The sequence below is a fragment of the Falco peregrinus genome, chromosome 3 (genome assembly GCF_023634155.1).
Source record: "Falco peregrinus isolate bFalPer1 chromosome 3, bFalPer1.pri, whole genome shotgun sequence".
NCBI lineage: Eukaryota > Metazoa > Chordata > Aves > Falconiformes > Falconidae > Falco > Falco peregrinus.
The window spans coordinates 71,081,875-71,101,848 of NC_073723.1; the positions used below are offsets into that span (position 1 = coordinate 71,081,875).

At 39.3% G+C, this 19,974-nt stretch overlaps 1 protein-coding gene across 3 annotated transcripts in view; it reads left to right on the forward strand.

Annotated features, from left to right (window-relative positions):
- CARMIL1 (capping protein regulator and myosin 1 linker 1) overlaps window positions 1–19,974 on the forward strand; it is a 241,305-nt gene that overhangs the window by 135,757 nt on the left and 85,574 nt on the right. For all 3 annotated transcript variants that reach the window (XM_055799395.1, XM_055799396.1, XM_055799397.1), the window contains 7 exons: window positions 2,151–2,244; window positions 4,490–4,588; window positions 7,002–7,130; window positions 7,388–7,519; window positions 12,849–13,024; window positions 15,091–15,178; window positions 18,088–18,237. In XM_055799395.1, coding sequence (XP_055655370.1) covers window positions 2,151–2,244; window positions 4,490–4,588; window positions 7,002–7,130; window positions 7,388–7,519; window positions 12,849–13,024; window positions 15,091–15,178; window positions 18,088–18,237 — 868 coding nt within the window. The remainder of the gene's footprint in view (window positions 1–2,150; window positions 2,245–4,489; window positions 4,589–7,001; window positions 7,131–7,387; window positions 7,520–12,848; window positions 13,025–15,090; window positions 15,179–18,087; window positions 18,238–19,974) is intronic.

The following is a 19,974-nucleotide window of genomic DNA, read 5'->3' on the forward strand; positions in this document are numbered from 1 at the left end:
TTGTCACACATGCTGTATGTTAAGGGAGAGAAAGGTTTTTGAGACATCCTTTCCAGTGTCTGAGCGCCTCTCTGAAATTAAGCATCCTTTAAATACAGGTATTTTGCTGAGAGTATTAATGTGTTGTAAAATTACTGGATTACTGAGTTGGTAGTGTACAGTGTTACATGAGACAAGTGGAGTGTTAATAAAAGGAATGGAGGAACATTTTAGACTTCAAAGGAAGCAGAGAAAAATGAAGTGTGAAGATAAATATTGCTCCTACAATCAAAGTTGAAAAGCGAGCTTTAAGTTACCCCCCCAACCCCTCCCCAAGAGCCGGTTAATTTTTAGATTAAAATGAAGTAGCATTCTGATACAATGATGTCTGTCTGGAAGGAAACCAAGTACAGAGCTTTCCTTAGGGCAGTGGTCTTCTGAAGTTCTGCCTCTTGTGACTGTATGTCCATGAAATCTCCTTGCCTTTCATTTTCCTCCACTACCTATGTGTGGGTGAGGGAAGGTGCACTAAGCCTTTGACTAAATTGAATTTAGCGTATAATTACTAGCATGAGAGCTGACAATTACAGATGTCAATGAATGGGATGTATTAAATGTCAGACAGCTGCAGAGATCCTTGGAAATCTACCTTTGTTTCTTTTCAACTAAATAAATACCCCACCTGCCAGGTAGTAGTCAGGCAATTCACAAGTTCTGTAATTATTATCTGTCTTTGAGCTTGGTATCTTTGACATCTAAAAATTTTCCCTATGCTGGTGGACAGCCAGTTCTTCACTGTTTAGTATTACATGAGGACAACATGGCCTGTATAGTTTGCGCAGTTCTTCTGAAGGACAAGACAACTAGAAAGAAAAGTGAATTTTCTGGCTGTGATGCAGTAAGCAGTTGGACACAGTGGAAGGGCAGGGACCTTGCTGACTCCATGTGAGTAACTGCCTGCACTGACAGCTGTACATAGCCATGTTTACATTGGGGAAGAAATGTTGAAGTCTTCTGTTATCATTTAAGGTAAAACATTGGGTAGTATCAATGAGGAACTGGTGTGTTTGGCAGTTCAAAAGACTGTGGTCCTTCAGAGAGTGGTGTTTCATGTGGCGGCTCAGCCAGTGGGAGAGGAATTGAAAGAATCTCGGAGTTTCACAGGAGTTGGTGTGTCTGTTGTTGGAGTTAGTGCATCGAGTGAGGAATGGGTCCATTGAAGTCAACGGAGTTGACTCAGTTGAAATTGTCAACTTTAAAGTGCTCTGAGACTTCTCACCATACTTACGTAGCTCTGGATGGAAGAGGAACAGACAGACAGTGGGAGGAAGAGATGTTTGCAGGAAATTAGAACTAATTGAAAAAAGGAAGAATAATCTCCTTTCCAGGTTTTAAGAAGTTCCTGCTTTTTTTTTTTTTGTTTGTTTATTCAAATCTGAAGGTGTGTGGACATACCACTGCATGGAGCCTTTTAGGTTTAACTGTGTTATGCTAGCCAATTTATGTTCTCAGAGTTTAAATGTAATTTTGGCTCACAACCAAAGCCCTATCTTTATTCTCATATCACAGCAGATGGACAAAGCTACAGAAATATTTTGCAAACAAATAAGTAAAATGCAGGGAGCAAATGTTTGCATGAAGCAATGTGGAGAAGCTATGCTTGTTTTGTCAGCTTTTATTAAAAATCTAGCATCTTCAAATTGTTGTAAATTCAAGAAGTTAATAAATAGTAAATTTTCAAAACTCCGTCTCAGTTGCTATCTGTCTGTTACTGAATATTTCCATTTAGACTTAGATCTGATAGAATTGCCAGCAGGCACTAATAGTCCCTGTTCTGTTTCGATACAGGAAAACGTCATCCAACCTTGTGCACAAAGGTACAGAGAACAGCTAGGCCTTTTTAATTGACAGTTACTGGGCACTGGCCATCTAACTGCATTTTTTGCTTTTCAGAATCTCCACTATCTAGTGGCAAGGAAGAATTAGCAGCAAAAAGGAGCATGCATGCCTCCAGTTACTCCACTTACAAATGTGAAAAATAGTTTCTTAGTACCTTCCATGGACAAGCTAGATGCATCTTATTTCTCCCTTTAGTTTATTCTTCATAAAGAGATACAGTAGTTAGGTTAACTTTTACTACTAAGAAATCTTTTTCTTTTATTTTTTGTTAGGAATTACACTTTGAGATTCATGCCTATACCGATGAATGATGCTTCCCAAGCGCTTAAAACAAACCCTGAGAAAACAGAAGAGGCACTGCAAAAGGTATTGCATATACCACAAACGTACAGAATTAAAACCACTAAAAATAAAGTAATAATTTTAAGCGGCTGTTATTTCATGCTTGCCTGAGTAAGAATTCTAGGTTAGATTCTTTGATTTTTTGATTTGCATGGGCATATATGTAGTAATCAAGTGCTGCAAGAACATGTAGGGAGTTTTATTCCAAAGAATGGTTGGAGTGAAGGCTGATGGAATGCAATAGTGTAGTATCAAAAAGTCGTAACTAAGTAAGTGCAAACTAGACCTTGTATTGCTGTATACCTAACTATGATAGGGAGAGTTAGAAACTGGCATGTTTATTGCATATGTGCTTGTGGCTATTTCCATGTGCATAGAATTATGGGTACGTGTTTTTTATTTTGGCATAAAAAGTGCAGTCAGTGCTGTACAAGACAAAGGATGCGCTTTAATTTGAGGGAGGATAAAAACATTTAGTGCCTGTGTTTTATATTGTACATATAAAAGTCACACACTATGTTGCCCTAGATAAACAACTGCACCAACTTGTTCTTTTGGGTGAAGAGGTGTTGACAGTATCTGTAGCAGTTCCACTTGCATGACTTATAAAATTCCCAGCTGACTTTTAATATATTAAATCTTGCGAGCTCCAAATGAGCCTCCCGCTCAATCAGAAAGCATACAGTTCACATTTTTTTAATGAGTAGTTTTCCTTCAGCCAGGGTAGGGTCATAAAAAACTTATAAATAGTTCTTACAGATAACTGTGATTTAAAAAGCAAATGTCTACGATCCTGATTAGTAAAGGAATTTTCAGTAAAGTGGTTCTCACAGGGAAAAGTGCTGGTAGTTAGCACCTTTCTCTTTGATGCATGAAAAAGATCTAAATTCTGCTTTAAAAATCTGAATTGTGGGCATGGATGTTTTTCTTACATTTAATATAATTGTAGATAGATTCACGTCTAGAATGAGGATGCATCTCTGAAAAAAATATCGTGAAGCTTCTGGCCATGGGGATTTAAATTCTACGTGTTAATTAGCCATTAGGTACAAAGAGCATTTTCTTTAATTCATTTCAGTGTTGCTAAAACTTTTTGGCTCTGAGTTTGTTTTAACATGTGTGGTTCAGACTTCCTTTACACAACACGAGTTAAGTTCTCTCCAAAAAAAGGTAACAGTCTTGGGAGTGGTGCTGTGAATGCAGCCAATTCCACGCATGCAGGAATGTCTGGCCGCATGGACTGAGCTGTCATGCCTGGTGCAGGGACACCTGAACTGACTAACGTCTCAGGAGGGTCTGTAAGCATCAGTAGACCACAGCTTAAATACAATGAGCGTGCTCCTGGCCCTGGTCCAGCACCAGATGGTCATAATATACTTCCCAAGCTCCGGTATCTCTGCAGCACACAGTGTGGGCAAACTGGATAAACCGTGCATTACTGTGGGGCATGGCTGGACTGTTGCCACTCTTGCTGCTGATGCAGGTTTAGAGGTAACTATCCCTCTTAGTCTCTGCTTCACAATATGCTGGCTCTCCACCCAATGTTTTACCCTGTCTTCCTTTTAGATGAGGTACATCACCTTTGATGAACCGTAAACAGTTTGCTAGCATGTTTTTTTGACAGAAGTTTAATGGAGCCAGGTTAGGGGGTTATGTTGCATGCCATTAAGCTGGCTGATGGTGTGTGTTGACTGCTGGTGACAGTTGTGGTAGGTTGTGACCAGCAGCTGTGAGTAGGAATCATTTTCAAATCATGTCTTTGAGGAGCACTTATGTACTACTTAGACTTAAGTCTAACTTCTGAACTGAGCCTTCTGTATCAGTTAGGCACTTTTAGATATTTTATCTTGCCTCCAGCCCATACTGCTATTTAAATCTGTGTCTTTGCAGTGGGCTGAATGCATCTGAAAGTAATAAACTGACTACCTTGTGTCATCGTGGTCTCTACAACAACACTTTTATGGATAGAGTCCCCTCAAATGTTTCTCAAACCTGGATCTGTAACTTACGAAACTGTTCAAAATAAAAGACTAATTCAGAAAACACTGGCAAAATCACAGTGTTTAACAATGTTTCATTAGTCCGTGAATGAACAACTCTTTGCCAACGTGATTATTAAGCAGCGAGACACACAGAATAAGGTTTGCAGATAACAAATACTCAGGCAGTTTTTTCCTGTCAGTCCACGTTTCTGATACAGCGGCAAAATCAAAAGCACATTACAATGGGGACAGTCAAATCAGCTTCCTAATATCTTTTTCTTTTTTAGATAGAAAACTACTTGCTTCGTAACCACGAGACCAGAAAGTACCTACAGGAGCAAGCATACCGGCTGCAGCAAGGCATTGTCACTAGTACCACTCAGCAGGTGAGAACTTGTTCCTTACTGGTACTTACTTGGTGTATAAAATCTGTCTGGGGATAGAGTTCTCTCTCATTCTGTCGGACTAGCTTAAAGCAAGATGTGCCTCCTGGGTGACACTTCATTTCCCAAGAATAATTATCAATGATAATATTTTTGGAAGGAAAAATACCTTTTGTGAGAGACAGGGCTAATGTATAGTAGTACTGTGTAGAGAAAGACCTGAGCTGTTTTGGAGTGAGCCACTGCTGGAACCAGGAACGGTTTGGTTCATTTACGCTTGAGAGTCTGACTTTTCAGCAGACTGTCATCAGTGTGACAAGCATCATCATAAGGTGATTCACCAGAGTTGGTGTCGGAGTTGGTTCCAGTCTCTGCCTGGTACTGAGCAACCATGTAGTACCACCAGAGTAAGCAGGCTTGGAGAGTAACTCATAGTCTACCTTACATCTTCAGAACTATGGGTATCATGGAAAGCTACCCTCCTTTGCTCCCTCCTCCCTCTAAGCAAAGAAGTCTTCTGTACTGTGTAGTCTGGACAGCTGAAAAGGCTCTCTGTCTAACACAGCCCAAAATACTGCTTGAAGCTGGTAAGCTTTTGTGTTTTGTCAACCACTACCAGGTTTCCTAAATGCCATGTGTTATCTGTTTTTTTTGTCCTTTCTCTTGAGAGGACTACAAATGTTTTCTGTGGTACCTTACAGTTCTCTCTCTTCTAGTGCATTTCTTGCAGTACCCCTCAGGGCTGTTTTCAGCTCTAGTACACCAGTGAAGCAAGGTGGTATAAGAATAAAACTTGTCATGGCTTTCCTTTTAAATTTACTTCCATGTTTGTTCACACCAGATGTGTTCCCATGCAAATAGGAGACTCCAGCAAACAGGAGAGGAATATCTCTTCTGCTCTTCAGCTGAGTCAATGAAATTTCTGTGTTCTCTGCATTACTTTTTTTTGGTGAATCTTAATTCAAAGTGGCCTTTTTCTACCTGTGTTATTAAAATTTAATGGGACAAAGTTTTACTACTAGAACCTGAAATTGTGCTTTAACCTCTTGATAGAGAAGATGGTAAGTGGGAGATGTACAGGCACTAAAACCTGCAAGAGCAGTATCACTTTATTTTAGTAATTTATCTGTTCCAATGCCCCAAGTTAATAATCTCCATATGAATTAAGTTCAGATCTTTTTATAGCTTGGTGATTTCAGCTGTGCTTTCCTCAGTAACCACACGCACATATCAGCTTTCAGTAAATGTAATTTATTGTTGTTTTGAAAGTAGAGTAAGATTACTAATTTCTATATTAAATTGTGTACAATAAGGATGGATTTTAAAAACAGTTTTTAAAGAGCTGGAAAAGATTCTTTAGTTAGTATGGTGGAATTGCATTATTATTCCCAGAGTGGGGGGTGGGGGTTTTTTGGTCCAGATGCCCCAATGAGACTTTCCACTGTCTAATAATTAATTAGCTTTTTGTACTTATACAAAAAACCTCACACCCAAAAGCCTTTAAAGAGGAAGAGTCATGTGGAGCAGAAAAGGAACATGCTGTGAAATCATTTGTTCTCGTTGCTAATGATATAAGATGCTAGAACTCTAGACTTTGTATGATGATATGTGCATTCAGATGTTGTTTCAAAATGTCAAATAACCAGTTCTATTGAATGCTATGTGGGCTAATAAAGACTTTTAACTATTGTATCTCCCTGCCCCATGTATCTTAATCAGAACTGACTATATATCGGGCATATGTCAGTTTGTCTTGTAAGGATACGTACATACCACCTGCCCTGTATTTGCAGCGTGTTGAATGAATTGTGTTGCAGATACAGATTAAGTTCAGTTTCTCCCACTGTGAAAGGACTGATGGAAACTTCTACTTTGGTACTTATAGTTCCCTTGCAACTAGGAATATTTACATTTTGAAAGAGTACCCCAGAAGCCTGCACAATTGCATTTTGCTTACACATGAGAAATCTCTGTTGGTGTTGCTGAATGAATAGTGACAGAGCTCTCTCTTACTGTCTGAACTTTGTAACAATTGAGGGATGTTCAAAGCTAAGTGTTAGGTATATCGATAATGTTTTCAGCATTAAACTTGCTCCAAAAAACAGAACAACACTTGAGGCTCTGTAACTTACTGGTTATTTGCAGTTATCCTGCAGGAAATTGTGGTGGAAATATTCCAAAGCATTTAGATTTTTTTTATGTTAAAGCTTTATTTATTTTTCCAACGTTTAATTGTCTTTATGAGATACAACGCTTTCCCTCAGTAGCATGGACATACTTCCAAGCTCTGATTATGCATTTTCAGATCACTACAAATCTCATTGTTCTGGTATTGGTTTCCTACCTAGACTGAATTCAGTTTGTGTTTGACCAGCCTTCTGATGTTTTATCTTTTCTATTTCTTTTGTTCAAGTAGATGATTGACAGAATATGTGTAAAAGTGCAAGATCATCTCAATTCTTTAAGAAATTGTGGTGTGGATGCTGTACAGGAAGATGTCAAATCTGCAGAACGGCTTATGCGGGATGCTAAGAACTCGAAAACAGTAAGTCTTTCCCGGCATACTGGTAATACTGAGAGCAGTTCAATGTGTACTTTAAGCTTTTCTCTTTTTGGGGAGTCAAAATAACAGTGTGTTTCAAAAGTATTTTCTTCAGATGATCAGCTTCAGGTAGTACTTAAAGTGACTAATCATGATTTATAAAGACTTGGATTTAGCAGAGAGGCTTCCTACTATTTGTCCAGATTTGAAGACGGGTAGTGATGAGCCTACTTGCCAAAGATATTCTTTCTGTCTTACAGCTCTTACCAAATCTTTATCACCTCGGTGGAGCTTCTTGGGCAGGAGCAAATGGTTCGCTGTCCAATCCAATCCAAGAGACACTTGAATCCATGGCTGGAGAAGTCACAAGGGTTGTGGATGAGCAACTTAAGGTCTGTGGATGGATGTGTTACCATCTCTCACATGCAGAAATAACTAAATCTGCGATCTTCTGTGCTAGATGCAGATGTGCCACACTTCTATGTTTTTTTCTTTTCTTACACTTTTAAGCATATTTGTGCATAAGCTATCTTTTCATTGTTAGCTTAACTTTGTACTTTATTACCTGGATACTTGCCTGGTTGGAATGAAAAAAAATTGCTGTAGCGTTTGCAGTGGGCGGAAGGAGCATACACTGTTTGTCATCTTACTTTATCTTCTAGAAGAGGAAGACTTACCAATTGCTCCTTAGGCCGTTGTTAAAGGTATCTCTCAAACACCTTAAAAAGTCTCATGCTCTGCAGAAAAGTACTCACTAGTTAAGTTATCCCACTGGAGTGAAAGCTGCTTTTCTATAGACTCCACTGGAGAATTTTTTTCCCAGTGACCATTTTTGAACCTGGCACAGAATTTTCACTTTAACTGTTTGGCTTAGGTAAGTTGTATATGTTGAGAGTGCCCCAAGAACTAGTACAGGCAGCTTTACAGGAAATCTTTTCCCAAGTTGCCTGTCAAACCTCAGTTCTTGAAATAGATGACATTGGTCTGTAAATCTTCTCACCTGTGTGTTCAGCCAGCTTTTGCTCAGAAACTTCTACCTTCAATTATGTTAGATCTTACTATATAATAAACAAGGAAGAGTCATCCGTACAGCATGTGCAAAGGTATCAGTCCAGGAAGAAGTCAAGGTGGGGAAACATTTGCAACTGTTGGGATCTGTGTGGAAGCCAATAAATTTAGAATATGGTTCTGAGGCAATGCAGATCAATTTAAGTTGATAATTAAACTATCTTGCTTGTGTTTTCCTGTATTTAAATTTATCAAGTAATCTGAAAGTAAAGGTTGAACTCTTGGTTGAAACAACATGAAAATACTTCAGTTAGTGGGAATATAATGAAGAACAATAATAATACCACACTACTAATTACTGGTTTGAAATTAAAAAGTTAATGAGGAGGAAAATGGTGCTGAATTTTTAAGATTTTACTCCCTCATTATGTGACATAAGGTAAAGATTCATTATCTCTTCTTTAATTTCTGCAGACATGAAAGTGATTTATCCACAAGATTCTTCCCAGTGGAGCTTCTAGGCTATTATTGGGATGGGAATAGTCAGGTCAGCCCTTTGTGCAGGGCTCATGCACTTAAATAAGTCCTGCGCATTTTGGAGAGCTTATAGAAGTGGGGGTGGGGGAGTGGAAAGCCTCTTCGGCATTTGGAATGTCATTCATAGTTCCTGGCATAAGACTGAGTTAATGGGTCTTTCATTTATGCTTTTACTCATTTACAGCAAAAGGCACTTTAGCTCTACCATTCTAACTTTTACATTTGATTTGTGTGGTGTTAAAGTTTAAGTGCCTTACAAGAAACTATAAAGTCAAAATGCTCTTTGTGTATTGTATCACTCATTGTTATTAATTTTACACTCAAGTCTGAGAGGTTTTCCTTTGAGTTCTGTGGTGGCGTACTTTGCATGGAGGAGAAAATGTTGGACACGGATTAGGATTTTTTTTCACTTCATTAGGTCAGTTCAGAACATTATATGCAGTTTATTATTTATGAATATAGATAAGTTCTGTAAGTACAGTTCATTTTGTAATTGCTGGAAAAACATCCTATGTGCTCTAAGTGGAGTTTTGATTTTTAGCTTCCATAGCAACCAGAGCCCGATTCTAGAAAGTACTTGGAAATTGGGTAAAGACAGTGAACACTCTTCAGGCAAATAAGAGATTTTTTTTTTTAAGGTTGGTTTTTTTTTTGTGGGTTTTTTTTTTTTTTTGTAACTTCAAAATAGCGAAGGGAGGTGGGGAGAAAGGAGTTAGAATAGGGAAGAGCAACATCTTGGAGTGAGTTGAGTTGGCCGAAGCAGAAATTATAGCAAGGCCCTTGCATTTCTCTTGTCCTGGTGGTGTCACTGCATACACAGAACCTGGAGATGCTTTATTCAGTTGGCAAAGGCCCAAGAGAAAATAGTAAGCCAGATAAATGGTGCTTAGGCAAGAAAAGATTGTTTTGTAAGGACAGGAGTGCTTGAACTATTCCTTCTAATTTCCGTCCTAGTGCAAAGGGCTTGCTGGCTCAGTCACCTGTTCCATTTTTTTCTTTAGATATCATCATCCTCCAGTCCTTTTCCTCACTGTGTCTTTCTCCTAAATGTTAAGTCAGTAATTATGGGGAGGACTTTGTTCTCTTCTTTCTGCATGCCTGCTGACTGGCATTTGTGGCTTTGTGACTGAAACATTTGCCTCTCCACAGTCAATATCTGTAGCTATGAGTTTCCATTCCTGAAAGGTTTTGGGATGGAAGTAGGGGGCAGGGAAAGATTTCTGTAGATACAATAATAGTCAATGTGAAACCAACAGCTAAAATCCACCGCTGAAGAAACTATATTCAGTTGTGCACTTAAGAGATTCAAACTCTATTCAACTTCTAAATCGCACATTCTCTTGAGTATTTTGAGTAAAAATTAATTCGAAAATTCTCAGGCAAGGTCTTTAGTCTTTCCTTTTACTTCCCACTGACACCTTCACACAGCATGTCTTCACAAAATCCATTTTGAAAGACCATGCTTAGACTGCAACTGCAATTCAACATAGCAAATCTTTATAACTTCTATGATTGTGATAGATCAGTAACTCCTGGGGAAGTTGAGTGTGATTTTTCAAGTTAGACTAGACAGTTGCACCAGTGAATAAATGCCATGGAGAAAAAATGGATGTGTCAGAAATTCTGATTAGTAGTTTACCTGGCTCAGTTGTCTCTGCCATTGAAGTTCTTTATCCTCCATGTGGCTATGGCAGCAGGGGCTTGAAAAGCTCTTCATTAGTGTTACGGCCCCAGAATCTGCTGTGGGATTGAAGGAGGGAGTGCAGGAGGAGTCCTTAAAATGCAGAAAGCATGGGAACCCAGAAACGAGCTCCATATTGGCTGTATTGGCAGTTGTCCCTTATACCTGTAAATAAATGTTGTAAAGATCAGACTTCCCTGTATGCTGCGGCTACTTCATGCTGCTGTGTTGTCCTCGTGAATCTACACTTAAAAAATCAGTCAGTTAAGAGCTACAGACTGAAAGATGCTGCTTTGAATCATTAAAATTATTATGCAGTAATGGTGGTTTTGTTTCTTACTCAGTATCTACATATGAAAATTGCCAGTTACGGTAGGGCTATGCAAAGAGAAAAAAGCTCTGATAAGGGGAGTTCAGCCTGAGGTCACTTACCAGTGAACTGAGATAGAGAAGAAAAAGGAAATTGATAGAGTTTTCAAGGGGTGCAGTTCATTATTTGTGTACTATTACAAGTACCGAGGTTAGTGCTAGGCTTACTTACTATACCGTTCCAGTGAAACTATGATTTTGTTTCTTTTTATATTTAAGTACCTTTTTCTGTTTGGTTGTAACCTTCAGTCTCGCTGGAGATGACTTGGCCCCTTTCAGTAAACTGGACTCTGTCCTGTTCCTCTCTTCTTTCCATCTTCCTTCGGACCTTAAAAAACTGCTCAAAAGCTGCAGGTGACATGGCATACGTTGAAAGATCTGATTTCTTCTAATAGTTGCTGCTTGTCCCGCTTGTTTAGAGGATTCAAAGTTGAAAAAATGGGTCTTGCACATATGCTGAAGCATGAGCCAAGGACAGTGGCTTTATTTTCCCTGACACTTTGGAAGCATCATAGCCTGAGGAGACCCCATGGTCACTGGAGCGCAGCAGCGAGACAGCTTCAGTGTGCAGAGGCACCAGCTGCTGGAGAGAATCATCTCCTTTCCTAAGTAGCACTTCATGCTGGGAATGGGCGTAGAGAGTTTGTTTTCAAATCCTGTGCTGATGAGGCTTGACCTCTTGCAATCTCTGAAACAAGCTAATTGAAGGTTGAAAGCCTTCTGAAGATACCTAAAATAGATTTCTGGAGTCACGGGGACTGGAGGGTGGAGTAAGGTGGATATAGAAGAGAATTTGAACAAAGAACATTTCCAGTCTTGTCAGCAAATACTCCTTTGTGTTCACAAATAAATCTGTTTTACTGTACACAGGGTACATATCAGCCTGTAGATGAAACAATATGAATTTAAAATGTAGTTTTCCAGATGACCAGCTAACTGTTTTATACCTTCCATGGTCCTACGTAATCTTTTTCGGTATGAAAAATAAAAGCAATTAGAGGAAAAATGTTTCGGTGGTATAGGGCACTAGTAGTGTTTCTATGTCTCATTTGGATCCTTACGTGTGTACATTAGAGCTTTCCTGCACCTTTTGTGACACAAGCTCGTACAAGGATGACTGTGTGGGGGACTGTGAGCCCTCACCTGCGCCTGTAGTGTGAGGGTTCTTCAGCCTTCTAGTCAGAGCTGGGCTTTGCAAAAGAAAACAGTAGGTGATAAAATGGGATTTAAACCAGTGTTACCTTTTGTCACAGACACAGGTAGGAGGTAAATCTAATGCAGTTGAAAGGGGCTCCATAACATAACTCCGTAGCATTGAGGTATATATGAAAGATTTTTCCAAGAGAAAGTCTAAGAGGGAAGGAGTTGACTTCATACCTTCAGCAGAGGAGACTTGTTTTAAGGAAAGGGAAGTTGAGGGGCTTGGGGGGTTACATGGTCCTGTTTCTGGAGCGTGCATGCTTTTCTTCTGTCCTGGTTTAGGGTTTTGACCAGTCATTAAAGAAGAATAAAAATTGTTGACTGCACCTAAGATTCACTACGGACTTCCATGTATGTAAATGAGATCCATATATTAAAGATTTGTATGCCCACAGCGAATCACACTTGTAGCTACTTCTTAGTAGGCTGGTGTATTCCAGCTCTTTACAGCTTGCCGAATTCTGATGAGTTTCCTTTCTTCATATACTGGTGCCTGTTACGAATTGGCAGGTCTGGAGCACTGATGAAAACCGCTGATTCGGGGCACAGTTTAGAGTGAAGGCAGCCATAGCAGGGCATGCGCTGCTTCTGCAGCGTGCAGAGGCAGCAGTGGTGGGTGCGCAAGGGAAGCTAACTTACTGTTTTGACAGTTAAACAGAGATGTAAATGTTTCATATTTGAAAAGGCAAACAAGAATAGTGATGGGTCATCTTCAAAACAAGTATGTTGTTCCCTCTTAGCTTTATTTTGTATAATACCTTTTATATTGCAGCTGGATTGCAAAATGGATTGGAAATTAGGAAGAAAAAAATGTAAAAATTCCAAGTCTAAAAATGTCATAGTGCTATGTACCAAAATAATGCTGTGATCTTCTAGCTAATGAAAATCTCAGTACCTGGTGTTACCTTTTGCTTGCTGTGCTGCAGACACTCCTTGAGTCTATGGTGGATGCAGCAGAAAACCTTTGCCCAAATGTGATGAAGAAAGCTCACATCCGTGAAGACCTGATTGAGGCTAGCACTGAGAAGATTTCCATCCCACGCACTTTTGTGAAAAATGTCCTCTTGGAGCAATCTGGAATTGATATCCTCAATAAAATTAGGTACTTTAAAAGACTAATCTAAAAAAATTAGTTATAGAATTTAGATTTTGGGTTGCATTTATGTGTGTTTGTGTAGTAGAAGATTTTTTGAATGCTTTTGTGAGTCACAAGAAACTATATTTAAAGGAATTCAAAGAGCAGGAAATTGCCCTACAGGTCTGGTGAACTTAGTTCAGGAGATTCAAATATTTGAAATCTCCAGGGATGTTAACTTCATGGTTAATGCATGTGCTTCTGTTTTATTTAGTACGAGTTTTGGTTTATGGTACGCAAATAACATTTTCATGACTCCTACAGATTTTGCTAAACCTATTTATGTTCTCAGGTAACACTGAATTACTGTAATAGAAGGAAATTGCACTTACTTGCCTTGAGCATTAGCAGTGCTTTGTCTGTTGCTGCATTTGGTCTTGTCCTGTAGCTGTAGCAGTCACTTTAAAACTTTTTGTTTGTATGGGAGTTGTGCACAGCAGGCAGACATACTTAAAAAATGGAAACCTGGATATTCAAGCCACAAACCTGGAGCAGAAACAGTTACCCTAAACAGCTCTTCACTCTTTAAAAAAACAGAAAGGGAAAAGAAAGAGGCTTTTACCTGACCTTTTACTGCATCTTTTTTTTTCACATTAAATATATACCAGAGAATATATTTATGCAGTTTAATGTACTTTCCCTGTGCTTAAACCTTTGCAGTTGCTATCATTTGGCTAAGGAATCCTTTCTGCTTGATGGAAAAGCATGTCATTTTGCATTGTGATGCTGCTATCTTTGCAAAAGAAGAAAACAGTAAGACTTAGAAATCAGTTTTGCAGAGTGCAGCAAAATTGGTAAGAAAAGGTGTTAAAGAGTTCAGCTATGCCCTCGGAGTTTTTAAAATGGTTCAGGGAGTGAGTTTTCTTTGCTTCAGTTCTATCAAACAGATCTTGACCCTGAGACAATAAGAGTGTTCCTTCCACCTGTAAAAGCTGCAACTGTCAACAGGGTGAGGGTGCCACACTGTCACCCTTCATGTCTTATATTGTTTGAAATTAGTATGTAAGTAACTGAGGGAAATCCCTTCACTCTCATTCTCTTCCCACCATGTCTTGGCCACCATTTTACCTCCCTATGAATTGCATTGCCTTTCCAAGAAGTTCCTTACTTTTTTTCCACAGGCTTTCTGCAGCAGTAACCCCAGCCCCAGGTAGAAATAGCTTTGTTAATCCAATGCAACTCCATCCACACACAAACACCTCGAAACAAAATCACGTTGCTTGCTGGCAAGGGTCAGTTGTAGCAGTTGTCTTTGAAACTGTAGAGGCAGGAGAGATGGAGCTTTGGGCTGCAGCTCAGGCGTATGTGCTTGTCATCTGCAAATCATCTGCCCTCCATAGCCTGAGCCATTTGTCCTGTGGCCAAAGACCCCAAGGGAGCAATTCAAAGTACACGATTCCTTGATAGGAAATAACCAGTGAACCCTCAGTTCAGTGTACAGGGTGTGTTGGTGTTCTGTGTGCATCTGTGTAATGAGAATGGCTGACATGAAGTTCTTGAGACAAAAAGTGGCTACCTAGAGCAAAAAGAGGAAGCAAAGTTGTTTTGGCAAAGACTGGAGAAGCAGCACTGCATGGCTGGCTGTCCTTCAGCTGGCAGACAAACAGGAGGGAATTAAGGAAACGAGTGGCATGTAGTTGTTCAGTGCAGTAGTGCTAAAGGGACAGCACTGTCCCCCTGTCCTAATCCCATTCATCTGAGATGAGTGTTTCTCTGACTTCAGTGGTGGAGTGTTCCCCGCCAAGTTTCACATGTGGTTTTTATTCAGATTTCTTACCCAGATGTTTTCATTTCAGGTCTTAGAAAAATGTTAGAAGCAGGTTAAATATGGTACAGAGGCTCTTGTGTTTATTGTGTGATTCATGAGTTTATTTCAGAAACCCGCAGTCATGTATCCTGACACGCTCAAATGTTTTACTTCAAATAAAGTGATAGCACTGTGGATAATAGTTACACTGTTGAATGTGTAATAAAGACAAAATTCTCCTGCATGAATTAAAAATTTCTCTGTCTCATTTTTAATCCTCACACAGTGAAGTAAAGCTGACAGTAGCTTCTTTCCTGTCTGACCGAGTTGTAGATGAAATCCTAGATGCACTTTCCCATTGTCATCACAAACTGGTGAGTATTTGCCTGACTGATATTTGAATATGCCGGGCATCTTAACAATGCCATTTACTTCGGTTTCTCCTTAGCACAGCTTGATTTTGAAATTGCTTTTATTTTCATTGGCATCATTGACATAATTTGAAATATGATCATGGGATTCTTGCCTCTATGTTTTAAGGAAGGTGCAACCTTAGAAGATGTTGCTTTACATTTTTGTCCTATTACCTTTTGCACTATTGTCAGATCTAAAACTAAAAATTCCATCAGGATGCAGCATTGAGTCATTAGTTAAGGACAGTACCAGTACTTGTCCTGATGAGATGATAAAGGTTGGTAGCTCATGAAATGAGAGGTGAAATTTCATTCTTTAGGGGAGGGACTGCTGAGACCTTGCGCCCAGAAGGGGTAAGTCTTGAGACTGCCTCAGAAATGTAGGTATCAAGTTTGAAGAGAAAAGAGTAGAAACATAGGAAACACTGTTATTTGCAAGTGCTGAGCTGTCAGGAGGCACAGTTAAATAAAGAGCTGTGTATCCATAGAAAAACATTTTTACTTCTAATGCAGTGAGCCTCTTAAGGAGAATCCAGTACTGTTTTTTTAAAGAAGCCAGTGGGTGGTCATTCTCCTGATTGAAATGGCTCTTCATTTCTAATTGAAATTTCTTTGGCTTCAGCTTGCAGCTGTGAATTTTTTCAGATGCTTTTCCCCACAAGATAGGGGAACCATATATGTTTCTCTTTATTTCCTCTCTATAGAAGTTCTCATACACAGAAAAAAAAAAAAAATCACTCTCCCCATCCCCACTTTTATTTTCCTTTTAAAATAAATTAAAAGACTGGGTTATTTGAGGGTGTGTCGTCATGATACAGAGCAGCATTGTGTAAAGATACAACCTGTGGTCTCAGGAGCTATGCAGCAGCATCAGCCTGCTGTGTGAGTGGCCACGTTAATTAGCTCCAGCTGGTCCTGGAGCAGGCTCAGCTGGCAGGAGCAGTGGGCTGTCTCTGTCCAGAGGTATTGCACAACACACTAAGTCATTTTCTCCAGCCTTGTGAGTCACTTCAGGAACAGTCCTCTGCACTTTCTCCAGCTGTTTTAAAAGCCTCTTTTAAAATTATGGTCCCCAGAACCAGACAGACCATTCCAATGCTTTAGCTGTCACTGTATGTGGCACTGAAATTGTTTTTCTCCTCATATTCTTTACTCCTTGTGTTTACATAGCCAAGGAGGTAAGAATTTCTTCCTTTTGATAGTGTTTCAGTTACAGATAATTTTCAGGACTCAGTTTGCTAGATCTCCCTCCCAGTAATGGCTTCTGGACACTTGACACTTGCCGCTTTTCAGGATTGTGTCCATAGCTAATTGCCAGTGCTCTTAGTTCCTAAGGAAAGATAGTATGTACATTTGATTTGAGTTGATTTGTGACCCATTTGGGCCTGCATTAGAAATGTGTCCCTTTCCCTGTTTAACTCTCCTATGTTTCTGTTAGCTGCAGGTTATTTCAGATGGTATATCACTGATGAAAACATTGACGAGTATGGATCTCAAAAAGGCTGGTAGAGGAACTCCCATCTAATTTGTTAGTGTTAATCTTCAACTGACAGCTGCAATCTGAGAGCTGGCAGCTAGCTCTTAATACAGAAAAAGTTAAATGCACTGGTATAGTTCTGTGCCAGCTCCTTAAATTGGAGTGTCATGTACTACTGATTCAGCCACCTACAAGTATCTGTGTATGTTGTATTGACACAGTAGTGTTTGAGGCAAATTTGAAAAATAAACCTTGTTCGACAAGACCTGAGTTTGCCCAATGTGATGATGACTAGCATTAATTATTATTCTAGCCGTTTTAGTGTGATTAAAGATAAATCCATAAAGGTTTCCAGTGACTTTTTTTCTGAAGTAGAAACTAGGCTAAGTGAGCTATAATTGACTCAGGTCATCTGCTTACCCTTTTTGTTCAACAAAACTGCAATCCACTGGTTGTCCGGGGTCATGTGGATGTTAAACGGTGGACTGCAGCTCCTCCCTACCTGCCTCCTTGAAGGCATTTGTGACTAAGTCATTTGGGCTAGCTGATCTTCAAATAGTTGCTTTTAATATATATTATTCAATATTCCCTTTAGTTATCAACAGAACTAGAAAATATTTCATCATTTTCCTGACAACATGAACCTACTCCATTCCAAGTACAATCCAGGGTGGTTTATATAACATTCTCTATGTTCTTAGTAACAGTTTTTGCTATGCAGATCTAGAAATGAATTTTATTATTGTTAAGACTTTTTCCTCTTTGATATTTAAAAAAATATATATCTTATCCCATAGATCTGTCAGTGATGAATTCTTTTCAGTTATGATAACCCCTACCTATTTCTTCAGAGAAACAGAATTGAGGTATTTAAAAAAGTTGTCCTGTGTTTTGAACAGCGAGTGATAACATTTTGGTTATGTAATTATTATGATAGTTGTTCACAGAAATTGTATTTGTCCTTGTTCGGTTTATTTTTTTTTTTAAAAAAAAAAAAGGGTTCAGGTCGAAGCGTCTCTTCCACCTCTTTATTTTCTTTATGATAAAGACAGGACAAATGCTGAGGAACCTCCATAATACTGTTATAACTAAAAAGTAGCATGGCTTTTTATGTGACGTTTTACCTTTTCTTTTTTCATGTTAGACTTTCTCCCTTCTTTCTTAGAATGTGTGATGAAAGGGGTTTTCCATCCAAAAAAAGAGGGTGGGGATGGGGAAACCCAAACACAAACAAACCCTGTGTGAAGATTAACACACACAACTGAGCTTTGCTTTTGTAATTGGTCATCTAGGATCAGTGATCACTTCAGTCATGTAAGCTTTCTGGTTGGGTTTGGTTTGCCTTTTTTTAGCAGTTTGATTGATGTATTCCTGTCTTTATCCTTGACTCCAGGCTGACCATTTGACTAGACGTGGCAAACCGCTTCCACAGCAGGAATCGCTGGAAATTGAGTTAGCTGAAGAAAAACCAACTAAACGCTCTGTCATCACAGTTGAGGAGTTGACAGAGATAGAACGTTTGGAGGACCTGGATACTTGTATGGTAAGACACATTCCTCAGCCCATTTAGTTAAGCATGCAAATAACTGGAAGAAAAATGTTTTTCAAAATGTCATTTGGCAATTTCATGGTATCAGGAAACTGATTAGGAATTGGCTTCTAGGAGAAATAAATCCTAGCTCGAGTTGCATATTGCTGTTCAGCAAAGGAAAAGCTTTTTCCTATTCTTTTCTTCTCCTTTCCTGGTACCTCTTCAAGAGCCTTTCCCTTGCATACATTGCTACAATCAAGCTAATACAATAAACGTCTCTTCCACTGGCCACAGTTGCACAGAGGCTCAGTTGTAGTAATAAATTAGACCATACTGTCCTTTGACAACATGCCGCTTTCTGCCTTTGTCTTCATTCTACTTGACATGGATTCCTCTGAGCCATGACAAAAAAATGCTTCTGCCTGGAAGCGACGTTACTGACCATGGACAGAAGTTGATTTATTTATTTATTTATTTTTTAAATCAGATTTTGAATGTATGGAGGAAGTCTTAAAACCTTGAACTGGGCTGCAGGTGATCCTAGAGGGCAAGCTTCAAACTTAGGAGTATGAGTTTGGGTAAAAATGCTGAACACAAATCATTGTAGTGCCTTGTAAAATTCTGTGTGTGACTTTTTATAATAAAAGATGGCTCTGTGCCATGTCATGATTCTTTACAAGATGTAAATCCACAGAATTACGAATAAATATGTTGCTGTTTTCAACCCCAGATCCCCCTCTGCCCAGCTCAGTCCATTTAGGAACTCTACTGTGGACAGGAATTTGGGGAGTGCTTCTGTATCACAAATTAGTCGATCTAATAGGTGGTCACTGATGCAAGGGATGGGCTTTCTCCTCTGCCCTCCTGCTTGGCTCTTTGGCAGTGTGCTTTCACAGGAAACTAAACTGGCAGAAAAATTGATTGCATCGTTTTGTAGAAGAGGTTTTGTTGATTCAGCTCCCTGAACAGACTTACTGCAGAGTCAGACAAGTACAGTCAAGAGAAGGGACAGCAGGGTTGCTCCTTTCTGCGGCAGCTATCTGTTGGTCTCACTTAGCTATAAAACAAAAACATACCTTCACTGGAAATAAGAGCTTAAAATAGTTCTCTCTGGCTTCCAAATCTCCTTCACCAGAATTTGGTTTGATGCAATATTTTATCTGAATTTTCTGAACATCACAAATCCCTGTGAGGCATGTGGTGTTGGTGGCATCATCTGGCTCATCACTGGTACTGTGAAGTTCTAGAAGCCTTCCACAGCCAACATTCAGTAATCATTTTGAGCCCTAAATCTTACAGTAGAGAGACATCCCAGTAAAGTATGTGGCATCTGAACCCTGTACCTGCAAGTTAGTTTTTGTGTGCTGGCATCATATATAGAAACACAAGCTAAGTGCTCGTTTTGACACTGCACCCTCCCCCTTTAAATTTATTCTTGCAGCCTCTTAAGAATAATAATACTGGAAATTTTAAAAATATCTCCTGTCTTCATCTCATATCACCATGGTTATATGAAAGGATCATATCACTGTGCTGTTATCTTTCATTTTGGTCATACTAAAATAACGAAGTGTGATGATGCTTACTCTCCTTAAAAGATGTGTTGGATGCTAACTGTACTTCAGAACTGTTTGTGTCTCTCTTCATTCACCCTCATATTGCACAGAAATTCAAATACCTTTTGTGACCCAGATTCTCATCAATATCTAATTTCTGAAGAGAATGAAGCATCAAATAGATACAAGGCAG